At 44.0% G+C, this 22,503-nt stretch overlaps 1 protein-coding gene across 1 annotated transcript in view; it reads left to right on the plus strand.

The window, feature by feature from the left end:
• Positions 1 to 8,940: 8,940 nt before the first annotated feature.
• Positions 8,941 to 22,503, plus strand: part of LOC308495726 (uncharacterized protein) — a gene marked incomplete at its 5' end in the record, with an annotated part of 40,095 nt that continues 26,532 nt past the window's right edge. The window contains 4 exons of the mRNA XM_081080711.1: positions 8,941 to 9,114; positions 14,221 to 14,327; positions 15,640 to 15,777; positions 18,121 to 18,191. Coding sequence (XP_080936837.1) covers positions 8,941 to 9,114; positions 14,221 to 14,327; positions 15,640 to 15,777; positions 18,121 to 18,191 — 490 coding nt within the window. The remainder of the gene's footprint in view (positions 9,115 to 14,220; positions 14,328 to 15,639; positions 15,778 to 18,120; positions 18,192 to 22,503) is intronic.

Consider the following 22,503-nt stretch of genomic DNA (forward strand, 5'->3'; position numbering starts at 1 on the left):
GCCCTGTGTGGTGAGCACGAACCAGGCTGCAGGGCTGCTCCCATCCGGAGCATCTCCCGCTGGCCGACTCCGCCAGGGCCCCGCCTCCCGCCTGCTCCCCGCCTCCTCCAAACGTCCCCTGGGTGGACTGCCTTTTACTCCTTGCCCGCAGCGAGGCGCCTTCGCGCCATCTGAGGCTCCACGGGGCCTCTACCACTTCCCTGGAGGTGGCAGAAGACAGACAGACAGGGGTTGGGAGTTGGGGAGGAGGGGGGATAGACGCACTGGATGGGACACCGACTGGGACAGAGGCACTGAGGCTGAGTTGAAGTGGCAGCTTCCCCACCGGAGTGCGGTGGGGCCCGGGGCTGGGCTCCGTTGCGGATGCAGTGCCCGGGCGCTGTCAGTCACCGTGGGACCCCGGGGCAGGCCTCCAGGGTCCGCGGATTGCAGCCGGGCTCCGAGCCCCTGGGTCCCGGATGCGGGAGGAGAGGGGCAGCCCCAGGCACCCTCATTGTGTGGGTTGTGTGCATGCCCGCCTGCCTGCTTTTCCCTGTGGTGGACTCTCCTGGAACCCGAGGGCACGTGCGCTCCCTATTCCCGCCGTTTTGTCCAGCTCTTTTGGTTTTGGGGGCGGGGCCACCAAGGCAGGCGGGAAGGGAGGGCGCCTGGCGCTCCTGGGAGATGAAAGGGGGGCGGGGAGGGGTCGCGGTGCTGTCCAGGGGAGACAGATCTTTCCGGTGGGGTGGGGCGGGTGGCCTTCCCCTTGGTCCGGTGTCCGGCGACACCCTGTGTCTCTGTCTCGGGGCCCAGGTGCAGGCAGAGCGATAGTCGTCCCCTGGGCTGGGTCCCGAGGTGTCAAGCACCAGCACGTCCTTGGCTGGAGAAAGACGCCCAAGGCCTAGGCAGGCCTGTGCCTGCAGACAGACCGGGGCTTGGGCGTTGGGGGCTGGACGAAAGGCTGCTGGCAGAGGGCTTGCGGGAGGGAAGGGGACTAAGAACGGGTTGCGGGGGGGGCGGGGGAGCCCGGGCCCAAGAGCCTGGCCTGGGGCCGATGCAGCGAGATTGTAGTGCTGTGTGACGCCACCCATTCCTCTCCCCCTAACCCTCCAACCTCCCAAGCGCCACCCCTGGCGTGGGTTTATTAGGCGCGCTGGGCCACTCCCTAAGGACTAGGGACAGGGCGGCCGCCAAAGGAGTGGCGGGCCAAAGCCTAGGGCACCCGGTATTCTGGGGCGGACCCCATCCGCGTACTAACCAGGCCCGACCCTGCTTCGCTTCCCAGATCAGAGGAGATCGGGCGCGTTCAAGCCGCTGTGGCCATAGACGCTGGGAGCAGGCTCCCGGCGCCACAAGAGCAGCGGACCGCCCTGTGTGGTGAGCGCGAACCAGGCTGCAGGGCTGCTCCCATCCGGAGCATCTCCCCGCTGGCCGGCTCCGCCAGGGCCCCGCCTCCCGCCTGCTCCCCTCCTCCTCCAAACGTCCTTTGGGTGGACTGCCTTTCACTCCTTGCCCGCAGCGAGGCGCCTTCGCGCCATCTGAGGCTCTATGGGGCCTCTACCACTTCCCTGGATGTGGCAGAAGACAGACAGACAGGGGTTGGGAGTTGGCGAGGAGGGGGGACGGACGCACAGGATGGGACACCGACTGGGACAGAGGCACTGAGGCTGAGTTGAAGTGGCAGCTTCCCCACAGGAGTGCCGTGGTGCCCGGGGCTGGGATCCATTGCGGATGCAGTGCCCGGACGCTGGCAGTCACCGTGGGACCCCGGGGCAGGCATCCATGGTCCGGGGATTGCAGCCGGGCTCCGAGCCCCGGGGTCCCGCATGCGGGAGGAGAAGAGCAGTCCCAGACACCCTCCTTGTGTGGGTTGTGTGCATGCCCGCCTGCCTGCTTTTTCCTGTGGTGGTCTCTCCTGGAACCCGAGGGCACGTGCGCTCCCTATTTTCGCCGTTTTGTCCAGCTCTTTTGGTGCTGGGCGCGGGGCCACCGAGGCAGGCGGGAAAGGAGGGCGCCTGGTGCTCCTGGGAGATGAAAGGGGGGCGGGGAGGGGTCGCGGTGCTGTCCAGCGGAGACAGATCTTTCCGGTGGGGTGGGGCGGGTGGCCTTCCCCTTGGTCCGGTGTCCGGCGACACCCCGAGTCTCTGTCTCGGGGCCCAGGTGCAGGCAGAGCGATAGTCGTCCCCTGTGCTGGGTCCGGAGGTGCCAAGGACGTCCTTGGCTGGAGAAAGCAGCCCAAGGCCGAGGCAGGCCTGTGCCTGCAGACAGACCTGGGCTTGGGCGTTGGGGGCGGGACGAAAGGCTGCTGGCAGAGGGCTTGCGGGAGGGAAGGGAACTAAGAAGGGAGTAAGGGATGTTTCTCAGAATGCCTAATCATGTCTAAGTTTAATAATTGTATTATGTCTGTATGATCTGTGCTTCTGGGTGTTGGTAAATTCATTTTTATATTTCCCACTCAGTTTTATAATGACAAAAAATGATTAAATACTCAAATATTGGCAAAATAATTGTACAGACAAGTGTGTTGACACTGCCAAAAAATGAACAGTCAGTAGTGTGGTTAGTTATGAACTGATTAACTTAATGCAAACTCACCTTCGGAAAGACAACTGAAGGATTTAAGTGACAAATTTAAGGGGGGTTTTTAAAAAGGTGTTTGAAAATCAAACCGGCTATAATAATACTGGTCCAGTTGTCACAAATTGACAAGTGAATATAATACCAACTAAAGAAAGGATTGGAAATGTGGATCTTTTCTGGCCATTCTAGACTGAATAAATTGGTGAAATCCTGAGGCAAAACAGCAAATTTCCTTTCTTTCTTAACATATATACTGAAAAGAGAAAGAGATTTCTAGTTTCACAGGCCTTATTCAAAAAGCAGATAAGTACAAAGTATACTCCAATTTTTAAAGAAGATTTTTGGGTCTAAGGTGATAGATATTGAGGTTGAAAATAAAACGTTTCAAAATACAAGAGTTTCCCTCACAAAGTGATAAGCCCCCAATGTACTACCCCTGTGGCAGTGTTCATAGCTGTTACAGTACCACTGACTATTCCCTATGCTGTACTCCACATCCTGTGGCTATATATGTGTTAAATTGTGGTTGACATTCAGTATTGTTCAGCCTCGGGTGTACACTGCAGGGGTCGGGCGTCTACACCGTCCGTGGGGCGGTCTGTCTGATGGGACGGGTGCCCGTCTGCCGCTTGCAGGGTTTTCACGGCATTGTTGATTACATTCCCCAAAGTGTCTTTCGTATGTATCCCCGTGGCAATGTTGTGGCTACTGATTTGCACTTTCTGGTCCCCTCGGCTTCTCCCCCACCCCCACCCCCCAGCATCTGGCAACCCTCGGTTTTTCCTCTATATCTCTGAGACTGTTTCTGTTTAGTGTGCTCATTTAGGTTGCCCACTTTAATGATCATTTGAAAACGGAAGTGGCGGGGGATTTCATTGGTTTGTCACGGTGAACGCCGCTGGGGAAAGTGCAGTTGGCGGCGGGCAGGCCGTCCCGCGGGTCCTCGGCCGAGGCCACAGGGGGCCCTGTCGCGTCTCCCGAGGAAGGCCGCGCCCAGGCTTCGCAGAGAGGTCCCTGCCCGCGGCCCCGCCCGCGGCCCCGCCTCACGTGTGTGCCCTCTTCTTGCGCCCGCAGAGCCCCCCGGCGCGGACCCGGACACGCTGCGAGCCGGCGCGCGGGGCTTCACCGGCTGCCTCTCCGCCGTGCGCTTCGGCCCCGCCACCCCGCTGAAGGCGGCGCTGCTCCCCGGCCGCCCGGGCCCAGTCGCCATCCGCGGACAGGTGGCCGCGTCCCGCTGTGCCCGGGGGCGGGGCCCGGAGCCCCGGCGCGCGCGGCGACCCGGCCGCCCGCAGGTGGCGCAGGTGCGTGGCCCTCCGCCCGCGGCCTGCCAGCCGCTCTGCGTCCCGAGGCTCCCCGAAGTCCTCTGTGGGTCCGCCTTCCCCTTCTCTGCCCTTTCCAGTCTCAGTGCCTCGGCTCTCGTTCCTTTCTATGGCTGCGATTGTCTGCTTTCAACTGTTTGTGGATTTTCAAAAGTCCGCCTTTCCACCCCCCTGTCGTTCTGCCTTTTTCTACCGTAGGTCGTTCTGGACCGACAGATGGGGGCGAGCCCTGGGTCAGAGCGGACGGACATGGCTCCGCGGTCATTGGAGGTAACAGGCCCGCGAAGGGCACCCTCGGAGGTGCTGTCGCTGTCAGCGGGATCCCCACGGGAGAACCGCGCCACGGAGGCCTCAGAGGCAGGCCACACCCCTGTGACGTGTGGTGCACAGGTGGCCCCCGTGCGGCACGGCTGCCAGGGCCCTAAAACTGCCGTGTTATGCGAAACAAGAGCTCCTACAAAAGGGGTTAGGCTCCAAAAATCAAAAACACAAAGTATCATATTTTTATAATTCAGTGAAATATATTGATTAAAGCAATTTTCACCCCCCCAAAAAAAATACAAGAGTTTTCTCTGGGAAATCAAGCTTTTAAATGCTTTTGTGTTTTATAAATCGAAATTAATACATTTCAGTTTTAGGGTACATAAAGGTATTTTTTCTTCTCTCATTTATGGTTTTTGCTTCCCCCAAGTTCTCTGCCTGTTACATATCTGCTTTCTTAATTCAGGAAATGAAATTTCGTATTTCATTTTGCTCAGAGGACCCAGCAGAAGCCTGGGCCAGCGCCCACCGAGGTCCGAATGGAACTCAGCGCTGCCCACAGGCCACCTCTGAAGCTTGAGGCGCCTGGGCCTTGCACGTGGGCTCCGGGTGCCCTTGACCTTGGCCACGGGGCTCTGTGCGCACGCGCAGCCCTCGGCCTCTGCCCCGTGCACCGTTGCTTGGTGACGGCCGTTCTGGGCGGAGAGATTCCAAACCGCCTTGCTGTCCTGCGGGGATACTGTGGCGACTGGAGTTGGCTGCTCTAGAGGCTACTGTTGGCTGGGCGCGGAGAAAACAGGCGTGAGAAGTGCGGAGGAGGTTCTGAAGCCCGTGGCTTGGCCATGAGGAGGTTCATTGGCTTAGGGATTCTGAAGGTCAGGTCCGGCTTGGGTTTCCGAAGGAGACCCCAGAGCGATGGTGGTGGCTGGCAGCCTGAGACCGGAGGTGGGGTCACCTCGGAGTCCGGGTACTGCATCCGAGACAAAGATCTCCAAAAAATCCACAGAGCTGCCTCCAGGGGCGACGTGGCCGGAGTGCAGAGGCTGCTCTCGCTCCATCCAGAGAGACTGAACGACAGAGACCGGCAGAAGAGGTGAGCGGGCCTGGGGGGCCGCTGGGCACGGGCCGGAGGCGGCGGGGGCCTGGGAGAGGGGCCCACCTGCCGGCTCCCCCGGGAGGAGCGCAGCCTGGGCGGGGCCCTTACCTGGGGGCCAGGGCCCAGGCCCAGGTGGTGAGCACCAGGACAAACTCTCAAGGTCCCGTCACTCATAATTCCCCTTATAAAGCACTTTACTGACAATGTTAAACCAATTTAACTAAATATCAGTAATAGAAATGAAAAGAAGTATATGCAGCATTTTACTTTTGATGTGCACAGTTTTAGACCACATTGTTAAACACTATAGAAAAGTCCGTAATGAGAAAACTAATTCCCATAATAGAGCGACTTGTGGGCTAAAAGTTCTTCAGCTAAAACCCAGTATCCGTTTTACATCAGTGTCCACCCATGTATGTATGGTGTTTATTGAGGGGCCTTAGAAGGGAAGCTTCCAGTGGAAGATGGCTGTGGTCTTGGCTAGGAAGACTCGTTTTCTCACCGTGTGTGCTCTTCCTCTAGTTATCAGTTTTCCATAAGCCAACTAAACTCTCAGGGTTTTAAAAGTTTTGGGTTGCACATGCTCTTTGATTGTAGTGATAAAATTAAGAATCATTCTGTATAGTAGACGAAGATTTGCCCTTCTAGGTGTCAACGGGTGCTGTATTGCCACAATTTCTTTACTAAGAGCTGAAAAGAGAGATAAATGATTGGAATATAGCAGAAAATGCCCAAACACCCTAATATATGCAGGATGTTAGAGCTTCATAGTGATGACATTTAGGGTTAGTAGAAAATATGAATTACTCATGAATGATGGAAAAATACCTGTTAAGTATTTGGAGAAAATTCGTTAGATTTTCATATCACAAAAATAAGATCCAGATGTACTGTAGATTAAAAACTATAAATATACGAAATGAGGAAAGTACCAGAAGAAAACAGAAATTCCTATTTATACATTTTTTTATGTTGGCGAAGACTTCAAAAAAACCAAGAGTTCAGAAGGTTGGTTGAGCAATATAAGAAATCAATAGTCTCTGTATATCAGATAATAATACTAACAAAGCAAAAGAAAAGGTACTTGTAAATTATGTACAGCATACACATATCAGGGAAAAGTGTATCTTTGTTTTATAGAGAAGTGTCTGAAATCAACAGAAAAAAAGCAGTCGAATTTTGAATTTGACCAAGTTCTTTCTGTGTATCTATAAGTGACCAATACTTAGTGTCCTAGGTAAAAAAAAAAAAGGAATTAAAGTTGCAAAAGAAATGAAAACTTCTTTTCCATCCTCAAAGGTTGAGAAGATGAGGAACCATGGTACTTGTACAGCTGCTTCAAATTTAAATTGCTTCTGACTTTTCAAAGAGGCAGTTTGGTGATAAGTACCACATTTAAAAATGTATATTCCCTTTACCCATCAATTTCAAGCACTAAAATATCTTTATGAAATAATTAGATAAATCACATACAATTTGCTTTTCTCAGCACTGCTTACAATATCAATGTCTTGTGAAAAATTCACATCAACGGATTTCGTAAATAAATTGCAGTGCGTCTGTAGGGTGGAATTACCTGAGACCATTGAAGGTGGTATGGATAATACATACATGTTTACATGCAAAGATGTACTTTGGTAGATTGGAAAAGGAGAAAGCATTCCTTTGATTATATAGACACACACAGACTATGATGTTATTTTAGCCAAAAATATGTGCAAACTTGATATCTGAGTGTTTGTACTGTGACATTTTCTTTTTTAAAAAATCTGATCTCTACACTGAACATATACAGGAATTCTAGTAACAGCTTGTTATTAATAAAGTAATCCCAGGTAATATTTCATTATTCCCAGGAATATGCATCTTGTACAGATTAAAACAATTTCTCACTTCTATGTCCAAATTTTTTTTTTAAAGATTGGTATTTTCTGGCAACTTTTAGCCTCTTCAAAAGTAAAGGCAGTCTTTTTATCTGTGCTGGTAGAAGTTCATGTATCTATATTTCTGTACACACTTATTTTTTTATTATATAGAGCTTCACTACCTATAATATTAAATGATTTTTGATTCATCATTTTGGTTCTGTCTTTATGGAAATCAAAAATAGCACATATAAGTGATTATTACTATTGCAGAAGTACTGCATTACTATAAACATTTTGTTTAAAAACATTGAACTCTCCAGCTGTAGTTATCCCTTCTTTCAATGCATTTATTCATCAGATATACACTGAATACCTGTTATGGAGCAGACACAGTCTACTCGGGACTCTCAGAATCTATCTCTCAGGCCCTCTTCATCCTTAAAAACTTTATGTTGCCCAGTAGGAGCGAAATGAAAAATTGTAAATGGAAGTATTAGTACCTAATATCCATTGAAGCTTTTCCTCCCTCGTTTCAAACAAAAGGATTTCTCCAGTTAGGACATTGTGAACAGTGACCAAACTTGCTGTTTAGCTAGTGTACAATAGTATTAAATACGAGTATCGATCACTGGAAATCATCCGATTTTCATGTAATCTATGAATCAAAACAGTCAATGAAAGGAGCCATCCCTAGTCACTTGAATGCTGAGTCTCTTTTGGCTTCAGGTTTCTTGAAAATCAAAACAAGAATTTCTTGGTGATGTTAGTCCTCTTTCCCCATGATGCTCTTAAGAATGAACATTTATTTAGATGCCAACTTATGATGAGAACTGCGGAAGGTCTGGTGTGTTTCCATTATTTCACTTCACGTTAGGGTGGTAGGATGCCCGTTCTTGTAAATACCAGTAAGAAATTATTTAAATGCTCCAACTATACTTTCAAGGCATTCTGAATTATACATTGCCTTCCAGAGTCAGAGGTGTTAAAATATGAGAAAAGAAGCATCTTAGAATCACTGAAATACAGTGTTCTTTCTTAATCCTTAAAACACAGCTGCAAAGTAGGTGGAATGATATCATTTTACTTAATTGAAATGTTGTCTTTTAAAGTAGTAGTGATGGTAATGATTCTGATAATATTACCAAACAGTTATTGAGCTGTGTGTTTTGTGCTAGGAACCTAAGTAAACACTTTGCATAGATTCCCATGTAAGCCCACAACAGTGTCCTGTGATGTTAACTACAGTTTTTATCCCCATTTTGTTGATGAGGAAATGGAGGCACACAAAGGCTAAGGGACAGCTAATAAGTGGTCGAGTTAAATTAGGATCAGACCCGAGTTGAGCTGATTCCCCCAGGGCATGCTCTCTGTAGTCACATAGGCTGCTCTGTCCTTAGTGTGGCGAGTAACAAGAGCTCGTGAATATTGTACTTTGTGCAGAAGAAAACTCCATGTTGGTTCTGAAGGCATTGGAGTGGCGCGTCATGTTTACAATTGCGTGCAGAACTGCATGTTTGAGACAGTGCCCTGTAATGTCCTAAATGTCCTCTCACCCTCATAGGACTGCTCTCCATTTGGCCTGCGCCTTTGGCCATGAGGAAGTGGTGACTCTTCTAGCAGAGAAAAAATGCCAGATGAATTTCGGTGACAACAGAAACAAGACAGCTCTAATAAAGGTATGTGGTAGCCAGCTCTGTCAACAGGAGATGGATTTTATTTAACTATTTAGAATAAAAATGAAATAGTTTCAATCAACTATAACTAATTGTGGAAACTTGTGGAATGCTTACTTTGAATTCCCATAATTTACCGTTTATTTAATGACGTATCCTGACAGGCCGTGGAGTGCCAGGAAGAGGAGTGTGCAACAATCCTACTACAGCATGGAGCGGATCCACATGTGAAGGACTTCCGTGACAACACGGCTCTCCACTACGCGGCCATGGGGCACAACACCGCGATAGCTGAACTGCTGCTGCAACACCAGGCAGACATGGAAGCAACCAATGAGGTATAGATCCACAGACTGTATTTACACAATATTTGTAATACATGTGTTTCAGCCACAAGCATTTTATTTCTAGTCGATATATACAGCATGCTGTACACCTGGCCCTGTCGCCATAGAAACAAGTCCAAAGCCAAGTCAGGAAGGGGAAATGGGGTGGCCACAGAAAGGGCCCAGCTCTGTCCTGTAAGAGTCCTGTTACTGCTTAGGAGTCGGTGCCAGGTTCACTCACACCAAGGACTGAAGACCCCGGGGGAGGGAAGTATGTGGGGGTGGATGCTGCAGGGCAGGGCCTAAGAGATGGGTGTTCCTGGGGGTGGGTGGGAGGAGGAGTGGAGCCTGGGTCCCGCCAGGGAGCTGGGGGTGTGCAGGTAGGGAGGGGAAGCAGCAGGACACTGGCCCTGAGCACCCCAGGCCTCGGGGATTCTGAAGATTAGGGCAGGAAGGCCAGTCACGTTTGGACATCCAGCAAGGGCATCCACCTGCGTTCCTAGCCACTCTGCCAGCCACGGCCCCCCTTGAGGTCTCCACCTCGGAGTGGAGCTCCTGCTCAGCCTTGTGGAGGTGCTGGGCAGGTTTTAGGTGTACAGAGGGAGCAGGTGATGGGGACGCGTTCACCCCTTTTTGTTCCTGGACGTACATCACTGCTCGCCACTGCAACCCCAGCAGGAATGCCCTTGGTTGACAGAGGAAGGGTCAATTTTACATTTTTGGAAGCTCAAGCGTTCCCTGAATGCAAACAGTTGGAACTTAATTTTCTAAAATTTTACTTTACGTGATGATACCTCTAAAGTAGCAGTAGAGGGCACAGCTCTCTTTTATGCACTTACGACAAATTACGTGTGAAAACAAAACTTGTTACAGGCAACACTTCCTTTTTTAAGTGTTTTTTCACATCCGAGTTGTTTTCCAATTAATGCAAAACAATGTAGGAAGGCAAAATTTGCCTTTGAAATCGGCTTTACCTTAAAACTCAAACAAACAAAAAAGCATTTTACAATATCATAGAAATCTTCCCGCTGTTGACAAATTTTTTTTTTATAAACAAACGATTTATATAAAGCTATTTAGTACTCATTGGCTAAAGCCTAAGAGGGAAAAAGGAAAGGGAAAGGAAATAACCATCAGAAATATGCAGGGCAATTTGGAAATTTGGCTATTGAAGGGAAATAACAAGAAGAGGTTTTTCAAAACCTCATGGACACAGACAGCAGTTCAATATTTGCCAGAGGGTAAAGGGGGGAGGGGAGATAGATGAGGAAAAAGGGGTCAAACATATGGTGGTGGAAGGAGAACTGACTCTGGTGGTGAGCACACAATGCGACATACAGATGCTGTATCATAGAAATGACACTTGTAACCAACGTAATTTTACTAACCAGTGTCACCCCAATAAGTTTAATTAATAAAAAGAGGCTTTTTATTTTGGTTTTTCTTCAGTTTATGTGCTTAGTCAAGGTCCTCTTCAGTTTTGGGGGATAATAATCCTTAGTTTTGAGAGAGAGTTAGTGAGTTTTAAACTTCCCTGAGACCACATCTGGGAAGGCTCCGAATCCACCAGATTGCAGTGAACAGGTGGCAATTAAGTGGGAAAGGAGGGAAGGACAGACAATTAAGTGACATGTCATCTGTTCTGGCAGAAAGAGCCACCTAGGGAAGAGTCTAAACTCTGCTGTGAAATGTAGACTGTCCCATGAGAAGTAAGGGGTTTAGCAATAATGAAATCAAGTTGCATTTTAATTGTTAATCCCGTTTCCACTCCTACCCAGGAAATTAAGTGTGGTTTTCATAAGTGACATGTCTCTTCCACTTTTATTTGGCCTAATCGTCAATGTCAGAGGAAATTGGTGACTTAGGCTAGAGAAGAGACCGAAGGGATCGTCTCCCGGACTAGTTCTCGGCTAGAATTCTGCTGGCGAATCACAGTCACCCTAGGAACTTGGAAACCATTTACAAGCTAGGCTCTTCCTGAAGGTTTTGACTATGGAAAGCTAATAAGGCCTGGACATGTGTTGTTTAGAAATATCTCCCTGAGATTCTGATACAACTCTTGGTTAAGAACTACTAGTGCAATGTATCAATTCGCAGATCTCAAATACTTAAGAAATCTCTAGAAGAGGTGGAGTGTGAGAGGTGATTCTCCTTCAGCTCTCTCCTTCCCAACACTCTTCGCCTGACTTTTGAACTGTCTGTACCTCTGGGCTCGAGAAGTGGAAGGAAATATCATTGGCGGTACCTGCTGGCTTAAAGAAGAAAACCTTTTTCCTTTCAGCCATCAGTCATTCACTGGCGCTCAGAGAATCTTTAGAAATTTGCTGATGGGTGGTCTCCTAATGCATAGAATCGGGCCCTTTAAGAATTTTGCATGTTTGTTTGTGCTCAGGTTGTTAGATCAACAAATGCTTACTGCAAGTGGGGTTTTCCTGCAGTAATAGGAAATTGTGAACCTACTTTTTTTGCCTGTTGTTCTGTAAATCTCCAGTTTTCTTTTCTTTGTTTTTAATTAAATTTATTGGGATGACAATGGTTATTGTATTTAAATGGGTTTCAAGTGTACATTTCTATAATGCGTCATCTGTATGTCATAGTATGTGCTCACCATCCAGAGTCAGTTCTCCTGCCTTCACTGTATGTTTGACCCCCCTTACCCTTCTCTACTATCCACCGGGACGTCCCCCCCTTACGTTCTGGTCACCACTGAACTGTTGTCTGTGTCTATCAGTTTTTGTTTCCTTGTCTTGTTCGTCTGTTGCTTTCAGTTTAATATCCCTCATATGAGTGAAGTCGGATGGTCCTCGACTTTTTCTGTCCGATTTGTGTTGCATAGCATAATAATGTCATGGTCCATCCGTGTTGTCCCAAAGGGCAGCATTTTATTTTTTCTATGGCAGAGTAGTATGCCATTGTGTATGCATACCACATCTTTTTTATCCAGTCATCTGTTGAAGGACAGTTTGGTTGTCTCCACTCCTTGGCCACCGTAAATGATGCTGCAATGATCGAAAGTGTGTGATAAATTCTCTCAGTATGTCTGTGAAATTCATAGAGCCGTGGCATAATCACGAGGGTAGGTTTAAACATGAAATCCCATGAAGTTAGTAGCAATACAGATGGGAAGTGTCAATAATTTAGTGTCAGCAGTCCTATAATGTAATTGTCCATTGGATTAACAATCTGAAAAATGAATACAAATAGATTATGGTTTGAATAAGAATGGGAAAAATTCTTGAAGTGGGTGTAATGAGTCTAAATGACAGTTTTATTGCATGTTGGGGCCCAGTTTTTTAATGAAGCATATGATACTAAAAAACAGAAAGATTTTACATACAAATATTCACATTATACACAAATGTTTGGAAACAGCAGATAAAACATCCCAAGTGGGCCACGGACTAATTATGGCTCCTTGATATGTTTAGTTTACCTCCATATGTTGAGTGAACATCGAAAGTTTTGGAGACTCATGAAGAAATAAGGATGTCAAGCTTCTCTTAAAGAATCAAGCCTGGTCCCCTTGAGCCCTGACTACAGTTGGGTGTCCTGTGGCGAGGCTGTGCCTCTTATATGAGACATGTGTTCCCTAGTGTGCTACTGTCCCCACCTGGGTTCTTCACTTACTTGGGTCACCTTCTTTGCCTCCGTAAGCACTGGAGTGTGCGATTCCTGTTTTATAGAATATTTTGATAAACGCTTCAAGATTTTCAAGACAGTCTATATTGATTTATTATACGTATTCTGTATTAATCACCTTAGAATGAGACTGAGTTTTTCAAGCTAGAATTCCTAAGTTGTTTTTCTTTAAAAAAAAACAAAAAACAAAACACTTCCTTTATCATTATACGTCCTATAAATAATCATACCCATTGAAATGTCTTTAAGTCTTATGAGGTCAATGATGGTTATAGTTGTAGATGTTATGCATAGTCCAGGCAGTATTCTATCATCCTCCTCAACGTGGTTCCTTAAAAATGCAAGTGATTTAGTCACTTTCATGATGCTAAAAATCATCCATATAGATCAGTATTAAAACGTTAACTGATAAGCCATGATGTTTTATTTCGGAGTTATATTTTGCCTGAGCTATAAAATAATTTTAAGTAGCAATTAAAATAGAAACAGAATAAAAAACAGATTTTTTCAAAAAGTAGATAGGCATTGGGGTCCCAAGATTATCCTTGTAACTGAGAATAAAATTTCACATTGAGCTTACCAACAGCCAAGATAAAATCCCATCGTCTTATAATGGGAGAAAACCCATGGACCATTTAGTGATAAGCAATCAAAGGTCATTTGAAGCCTAACTCTTTTTAATTTAGAGTCCATTTCCTTAGTGACCCTTTTGGAGCAGGAGAGCCTGAAGTTGACATCTGGGATCCTGAGAACATGGATAGAAGAGAAGCAAGCAAGTTTGTATAAACTGCAGAAAACCTTCACTTCTGTTGGAAAGCTCTCCAAACTGTATCCCTGAAATTCTATGATACTTCAGATGTTAATGTTTGCCACAGAAAAGTATTGTCAAATCGGGATTAAGCGACCTGAAACACTTCTTTAGTAATAGCCATATAAAGCACAGTTTTATATTTCTCAAATACCGGTGATCTTTCTGGAATATTCCTACTGGGGCACAGTAATTAATTTCTGCTAAAGTACATATTCTTTGGAATATAATGTAACAAACTCTACCCCAGAAATAATTATTTAGGTTATCAATTCAATAAAACGACTTAAAGCATTTACGTCTATGTTTTCGAGCTTGGAGATACAGGGATGAAGAATAGCCCCTGCCCTCAGAAAGCTCTGGGTTCAGGTGGGGAACGATAAAATAACTGCAGTATAGTGCGATAGAGATTGTGATGGGAGCAAAGTTCTTGGCACCAGGACCGTCAGTGTTTGAAGGGAGTTCTGGAGAATGAGGTGGAAGTCCATCTGTTAGAGAGGAAGGAGGAGGATATTTTAAAGGGAAGGAGCAGCAGATGACAACACAGAGGGCTACTTTTTATTTACTTTCTCTAGTGTATGTTCAAGTTTAGAGGATCTTTTATGAGTTTTCAAATTCAATTTAGAACTATCTAGCTTTTTAAGCTATAAACTGTTTTCTCTGTTTTACAGTTTGATTTTACACCACTTTTATTTGCTGTGTATAAGGACCGCTGGAAAATGGTGGAATTTTTACTCGAGAGACATGCAAACATACATGCAGTTGATAAGTGGAAAAGGTACATTTGTTTGTTCTTTTTTTTTAACTTAGAACTGTTTTAGAGCGGTAACAGTTACTCAAGTCAGAAAGATTAAATTAAGAAGAAGAGGATTAACCTATAATTACAAAGTGAAAAATATCAGCACATCGTCAGTTAGGTAGAAAAGCAATTATTCTGCCTGGTGAACAGGAAGAACCGTAGCCTATAGGATTCATATTCATTTATGATATCGACTGATGTCATTTGTCATTGCAGTTTTTGGTCACATGGTATTATATTAGCTAAAGGGTTTTCACAGTAACTTTACTAGTTTTGTATAGTATGGACTCTAACTTAGTTTATGATACAATATTGGATTTAGTCTCTCTGACAGTTTTTTTTAACCTCTACTGTGTATTCAGGTTTCCTTAAAAGATGCACGTTAAACGTAAATAGGAGTTGATTTTGTTGTTTGGATGACTGCTTTAAATTGTTTTCTTCAAGGAATACTGATGTTATAGGGTTTGCCCTAAGTGACTGAATTACTACTACCAGATATTCCTCAGTTTTTATCCTTTTTCGTTTCTAGTCTATTTTGATGGTTTTTTTTTATCATTTTTAATTGGTATGGTAGAAGGGAGAAAGACAGCATTAACTGAATAAACTTCTTCTTTAATGAAACAAGTCATGGATGGGTGATTAAAAAAGAGATGGGCTTTCAGTTCACTCAAGACTGGCTTCAATGCTCAGCTTTCCTATGTGTCACGTGTGTGACCATGGGAACATTACTGTCATCACCAAACATGTTTCCCGATGTGGAAACGAGGGAAATAATATCTCCTTCAAGTATGGTCGTGTGTCTTGACCTGGCATGTGATTCAGTGCCCAGCACATGCTTATGAGCACCGTTAACTCAATGATGACAATGTTTACTAGAATTAGTACTAATATTATTGTTTTGAGCCTGCCAAGTAGCTTTAACTTGCCTGACTTCTAGCTGACTTTGGATGTACCATATATAAGACTAAGGAAGAAATGGGAAATTCTTCATTGAAATCTTCACCTACTTCAGATAAGTGACCTCAGCAGAGTTACTTGTCTATTAGAGAACTTTAAATTAGCACCTTCTAGGTAATACCCAAGTGGAGCAAGAGGCTTTTTTTTTGTTGTTGTTTTTATGTCCCTTCATTTTAGACACAATTTGGACATAATTTACAAAGATGAACACTTAAGCATGTAAATGGTCAATTCTATACAGATAAGCAATATATTGAACTTGGTAAAGTCTCTCAATGTTGCTGTTTACGTAATTTAAGTTCCTAAGGGTGAAGTTGTCTCTCCGTTATTTCAGAACAGCCCTCATGCTTGCTGCAAAGAATAAGTCCTCAAATACAGTCCGGCTTCTGCTTCAGGCAGGTGCAGATGTCTTTGCTCAAGATGACATTGGAAGGACTGCTGAAGAATATGCTTTATCTAAGGGTTTGACGGAGTAAGTGTGTACATTGAAATGGTAGTTATCAACAAACTGGGCTTCCAGACACTTTCACTGTTACTTCTTAGGGAACAGGTGAGACGTCCTAACTGGGGTCAGGCAGGGGGGGGATGGCAGTGAGTTAGTAGACATCCTCAGCCAGAAAACAAACAGTCAGACGTGTGAGACGTAGCGAAGGGACAGATTCCTTATCCCAGAACTTTGAAGACCTTTATCTTTAGGGATCCCCACGTTCTCCATTTCATTCCAAGCATAACCCCTGTGTTTCAGGTACCAATAATGTCTCTTCTCTGACTTTTCCAACTAGTTATTTGGGGGTGTAAATTGTACAGTTTAGCAGGAAATTCTCTATTTTCTGGAGGCTATTGGCTATGCTCCCCTCTTGAATTTTTCAAGAAGCCAGAGTGTTCCCTAAGTCCAAGGGGGACCATCCTCTTTCACAAGTTAGATGGAGAGGGAAGGAAGGTCATTCTGGTCATTCATTGGTTTCCATCGATTGTGTTGCTGCACGGTTGCTATAGAAACGGTCCTGTCGTCATGACTCCCTATGCTCCAAGGTTCCCTTGCTGATCCCGAGTCCTCTGTGTCCATGGTTTTCCACACTTGGACTTCAAAGTGGCGATATTTTTAACTTGACATGCAGATGCTCGCTTACATCCTTAGCTCCTATTCCAGAGCACCAGCTCCCTGTCCCGGGAGTCTGGACTTCTAGCTTTAGCCACACACAGCCTTCCCCAACACTGAAAAACTATGCGGGGCCCACATCTTAGCCCAAACCTCATAATGACTTACCCTTTTGAGTGTCTTGTTGTGTCTTCTGCCGGCACATGTTAGTTGGAACTTTCTGAGCTGTCAGAGAGGTGCCAGTAATGCTGCAGGAAAAGATCAGACTTTCCTTTCTCCTGTTACCAGATCTGTACCCCAAGGCCACTTGCTATCCCATGGAGTATCTTTCCTTAGGTCCTGGAGGGTCCCATACGCCTTTCCCAGAGTAGTAGACACTAACTTGCCTGTGATTCCTTAGTTAAGATGAGGCTCAGTGATCTGTTTTCCAAAATAATGAAAATCTGGCCAGTGACTTGACTCTCCCTCAGGTTTCAGAGTATTTAAAGTTTTGCCTGACACGGAAGCCAGTAAACAGAAAGCTCTGGATCTAAAGGAGGTTACTTGGTGTTAGAATAGCTGCACCCCTTCCACGCCTCATGAGTGTGCATGTGTTCTATCTTCCAAGTCAACTGGGGATGCCTAGGAAGGTTAGAAAGATCTGAGAGGTCAGAGTTTCAGGAGGTAGACATGAGACGGAAGTAGTCCAAGCCAGGTCTTGACTTCTGTGACTTTTCTGCCACTGGTGTGATTAGCTACGATAATAGGGGCAGTTATGTTATCTACCTTATTGAGGTAACATATTTCTAAACGCATTTAATTACAAATTACATAATAGCTGAGATGTACTGAATTACAAACCACAAAGAGAGTAGCTGATAACCAAAATTAAAAACATTTTCTGTAAACTGCAACATTTGAATGTTAAATAGAACCTATGAAAAGCACACATTAGGTTTATTTGGAATTCCAAAATAATTTCAAAAACTAAAGCTCAAAAATACTTATTCCATTGCCTTACCATTTTGCTGTATTACCTATTTGATCCTCTGACAACCTATAAAATAAGGCAGTGAGATGCTTGGTTTGTAGAGGAAAGCTCTGAGCCTAACAGCGGTGACTTCCCCGAAAACGGATCTTGTGGGCTATAGAACTAGGATTTCTGAGTTCTCAACTCTCGCCCCTGCTAATTCTAATTAACTGACTGAACTATGCTGCCCTCAGCATGACTGGTTCACCTTGCTCTTTTGTCTTCTTTAATCACATGCTTAAGAAACATTTTGTGCAACTTACTATGGGTTTTTTTAACTTAAATTTACAGGGGTGACATAGGGGTTTAACTTAAATTTATAGGGGTGACATAGGGGTGACAATAGGGGTAAAATTACATAGGTTTCAAATGTACAATTCTTTAATATATTGTCTATATATCACATTGTGTGTTGACCACCCAGAGTCAGTTCTCCTTCTGTCACCATATGTTTGACCCCCTTTACCCTTTTCTACTATCCCCTCTTCCACTTACTCTCTGACAACCACTGAACTGTTGTCTGTGTCTATGAGTTTTTGTTTCTTTATTTGTTTGTCTTTAGAACTTACAAAATTGAAGCGTATGGGATAATTCAAGTTTTTATATTAGCTCAGACATTACCTGAAATACTCTAAGAATTCCATGTTTTGATAAATGTTTTCCTGTCAGTATTAAAACAGTAATATTCTCACCTCTTTTATACATAGCAACGCCCAACTAATTTCTGATTATAAAAAGGAAAGGAGATGTAAAACGTCTTCTGACAGTAACAGTCGAGGTAAGACTCTTAATGGTGAAGTATTCTTTGTGGTCCTACCAGACATACAGTAAGACTAAGAAAGTTTTGCTATTGAAAGAGCTGTTAAAAAAAATGTGTATATTGCATGTATATTTTTTCTTTGTTAGTTAATGTCTTTCTTCATAGTCTAGTATTCAGAATTATTATAAAAGTTAATTGTAGGTAATTTAAAATCTGAGAGAAAAGAAACTCATTTATCTAGTCATGACCCCTACAATCCCATATGATATTTATGTAAATAAGAAAAATGATTTTTAAATTAGTATGTTGTATGTTGCTTCTATAATCACCTTATAAGTTGGTCAATAAGTTGGACTTGTAAAAATAAATATTTGTTTAAATTTTACAGCAAATGGATTACATGTAGTGATTGAATTCTTGTTATTACATTGTGGTTTGTCTCACCATAATGTAACTAAAACTAGGAACTCAACAATACCTTCCTAGTCCCACAAACAAATGGCAAACAATAAGAGCTGCAAAACTTAGCCAGTGTGAAGGAATCGCAGTGAGACTGTTTTTAAAACGTATCTACTGATACAAGTCAGTAAAGCTGTGCCTTGTTGAGAAGCATGGGTTATTTTCCATGTGGATATGCCAACAAGGTCTCACTATTATCACCTTTTTTCCTCATAAGTCAAAACAGAGTGAGACATGTTGACCTCATTAGAAGATGTTTTCTTCTGTTAGTTGGATAGTTGTCATGACAGTGTAATTTCTCTAGAACAATATGCTCTGTAGCCACTAGTCAAAAGATAATCATAATAAATGTTCCCATAGCCTAACTTAGGACTCAAAAGATTATAATAAAAGTACAGAAAAGTTTCACAATGACAAAAACGCTATTCTACTCACTGAATGTGGCACCTTGTGCACTGTGCAATCTGAAATGCCCGAGGACCCCTTTAACTTAGTAGACCTCTATCAAAGCACTTGTGTCGGTGGTTTTGCAAGTTATAGGAAACACAGAGATGAAACGGAATTTGATCTTTAATGTGCCCCTAAGACTTTAGAGCTGTCCCTGGTTTATTTCTATGGTTTCTTAAAACAGAATTTTCAAGGGCGATCTTTTCATTTATTTATTTATTTGCCTCTGCAGCCATTTGCTGTGTAACCATCAGGTGTCTTTTAGGCACTAAGTGTTATTTTGATGTTGTAGAAGACAAGCATTTTAAAACCACAGTCCCTACCTCCAAGGGCGTGTTCTTGTTATTGTCATTTTTATTATTTATTATACTTTACACAGTGCTTACTAGGTGCCAGAGCCCACTGAGAGCTTATAATTATCATTATTGTTTGTTATTCGGTGTGTAGTATCAGATCTGACAATTAAGTTTGAGAACTTGCCACCGTGCGCTTACATTGGCAGCACTGTACAAACAGCTCAGTAAGGTTTCATAACCTTGGTATATCAGTGTCTCAGAGTTGTGTTTGTGTTGATGTGTGGCTGTGTCTTGCTGAGTGGCAGTGTCTTGCTCGTTGTTGTTGCATGTTTTTGTGTGCCATTGCGAGGCTGTCTGAGCTTGAATCAGAGCTATGATCAAACATTAAATTTCTTGTTAAACTTGGCAAGAGTGGAAGTGAAATCAGGAACATGTTAGTCCAGGTTCATGGGGATAATGTCATGCAGAAAACGGCCATGAACAAATGGATTAAACATTTTTCTGAGGGGAAAGATTGTGTCACTGATGAAGAGACGTCATGGTGGCCAGAATTGACCAGAACTGAGGAAAACATTGCAAAAATTCATTGAATTGTGAGTCAAAATCATTGGCTGACTGTGAGAAGCGTAGCAGACCAAGTAAACATCGATACAGAAACAGTTAGGAAAATTTTAACTGAAAATCTTGGCATGAGAAAGGTGTGTGCAAAAATAGATCCAAAGGGGCTCACCGATGAACAAAAGCAAAGGAGAGTCAAAGGTTGCCAAGACCTTTTGGAGAGGCAAGACAATGTTTTGAGCCGTGTTTTCACTGGTGATGAAACCTGGGTATACCAATACGATTCTAAAATAAAGCATCAAAGTGCACAATGGACGTCAGCCAATTCTCCATGACCAAAAAAGTTCTTCCAGTCCAAATCAAGAATCAAAACAATTTTGCTAACCTGTTTTGATATCAGAGAGATTATTCATTATAAATTTGTACCAACTGGACAAACAGTTAAGCATGTTTAGTTTTTGGAAGTTCTGAAAAGACTGCATGAAAATGTTAGAAGAAAACAACCTCAACCTTTGGCCCACTATTCATGGCTGTTGCATCACGACAATGCACCAGCTCACACGGCGCTGTCTGTGAGGGAGTGTTTAGCCAGTAAACAAATAACTGTATTGATATACTCACCCTACTCACCTGATCTGGTCCCCAATGACTTCTTTCTTTACCCGAAGATAAAGGAAATACTGAAAGAAAGACATTTTGATGACATTCGGGACATCAAGAGTAATACAACAACAGCTCTGATGGCCATTCCAGAAAAAGAGTTCCAAAATTGCTTTGAAGGGTGGACTAGGCACTAGCATCGGTGCACAGCTTCCCAAGGGCAGTACTTAGAATGTGACCATAGTGATATTCAGCAATGAGGTATGCAGCACTTTTTCTAGGATGACTTCGTGAACCTAATTGTCAGATCTCGTGGGCCAGACACTTTATGTCCATGATGATGATTTCGGTTGTAAAAACCTGGGTAGGATTTAAGGGAAGTATGCAGTGTGAGTGGGAGTTGGCCAGATAAAGAGGCAGGACCGTGTTGGGCAGGGGAAACAATAATCAAGATTACAGGTTTGGCAGAAGGAACTGCAGACATAGGCTAAGATACACAGTGAACTTCGCAGGATTTACAAGCAGTTCAGTTTTGATGGTATAAAAAGCGTGCTGTGGGAATGGTTGAGAAGGTGGTGAACACCTAGGTAAGGCGAGCTTAAGAAAGTCTTTAGTTCTAGAGAAAGGAGTTGCTCTTATCCTGTAGGCCTTGGGAAATATATCAGTTAGAATAGTTTAGCTGCAGGTAATAGGTGACCTAATTAACAGTGGTTACAACAGGAGGCACCAGGATGGTTTTGGTGGTTCTGTGATGCCATGAGTTGCCTGTTGTTGTCCCTGTTTCAGTTGTGAGGTTGTCAGTGTTTTGTTTAAGTCTCATTTGCTGGCTGGTTAATTAGCAACGGCTCCAAGCATCATATTCTCACAGGACAATATCCAAAGGCTGAAGGACTGCGTTTCTGTGGTATATAGTTGGCATACCACATTATATCAGTTCAGGTGTACAACATAGTGATTTGACACTGATATACCTTGCGAGGTTATCACCACAATATGTCTAGTAAGCATCTATCACCCTTCAAAGTGACTGTAATATTATTGATATTTTCCCTGTGCTGTTAACTACATCCCTGTGGCTTAGATATTTCATCACTGGAAGTTTGTACTTCTCATTCACTTTCTTTTTCGTTCATCTCTTCAACTCCCTTTCATCTGGGAACAATCAAGTTGCTTTTTTGTAGCTATGGGTCTGTTTCTGTTTTGTTTGTTTTGCTTTTCTAGGTTCCACATATAAATGAGATCATAAGGTATTTGTCTTTTTCTGTCTTCTTTCACTTAACATAATACCTCTAGGAACTTCCACATTGTTACAAAGGGCAAGATTTCATCTTTTATGGATGAGTTATTATTATATCAGTTATATTAAGGATGAGTTAATTATTCTAATATCAGTTATAGTATTACTGTATACACACACACACACACACACACACCTCACACACATATCAAATCCTCTTTATGCATTCATCTATCGAAGGACGCCTATGTTGCTTCCATATCCTGGCTATTATATATACTGCTGCAGTGAACATAGAGGTGCAGATGTCTTTTCAAATTACTGTTTTGGTTTTTGTTGGACAAATACCCAGAAGTAGAATTGCAAGATCTCATGGCAGTTCTGTTTCTGATATTTTGAGGAATCTCCATACTGTTTCCCCCAGTGAATATAACAATTTACAAATCCAAAAACAGTGCAGGCTCTGTTTTTCCTTTCCTCCACTTCCTTGCCGACATTTGTTATATGGTGCCATTTTGATGGTAGCCATCTGAGAGTAATGAGGTGGTATTGCTCTGTGGTTTTGATATCTGTTTCCCTGATAAACGGTGATGTTCAGCTATGTGATTCTTTTAAATAGGAAGAAGACTGAGAGGCTGCCAGTATATCCCTTAACATTTCCAGGCTAGGGTACAGCACATGCTGGTTCCCACAGCAGTTAGGGGTAAAGCAATCACTGTGATTAGCTTAGTAT

This window comes from Rhinolophus hipposideros, assembly GCF_964194185.1.
Source record: "Rhinolophus hipposideros genome assembly, contig: HAP1_SCAFFOLD_110, whole genome shotgun sequence".
Classification (NCBI taxonomy): Eukaryota; Metazoa; Chordata; class Mammalia; order Chiroptera; family Rhinolophidae; genus Rhinolophus; species Rhinolophus hipposideros.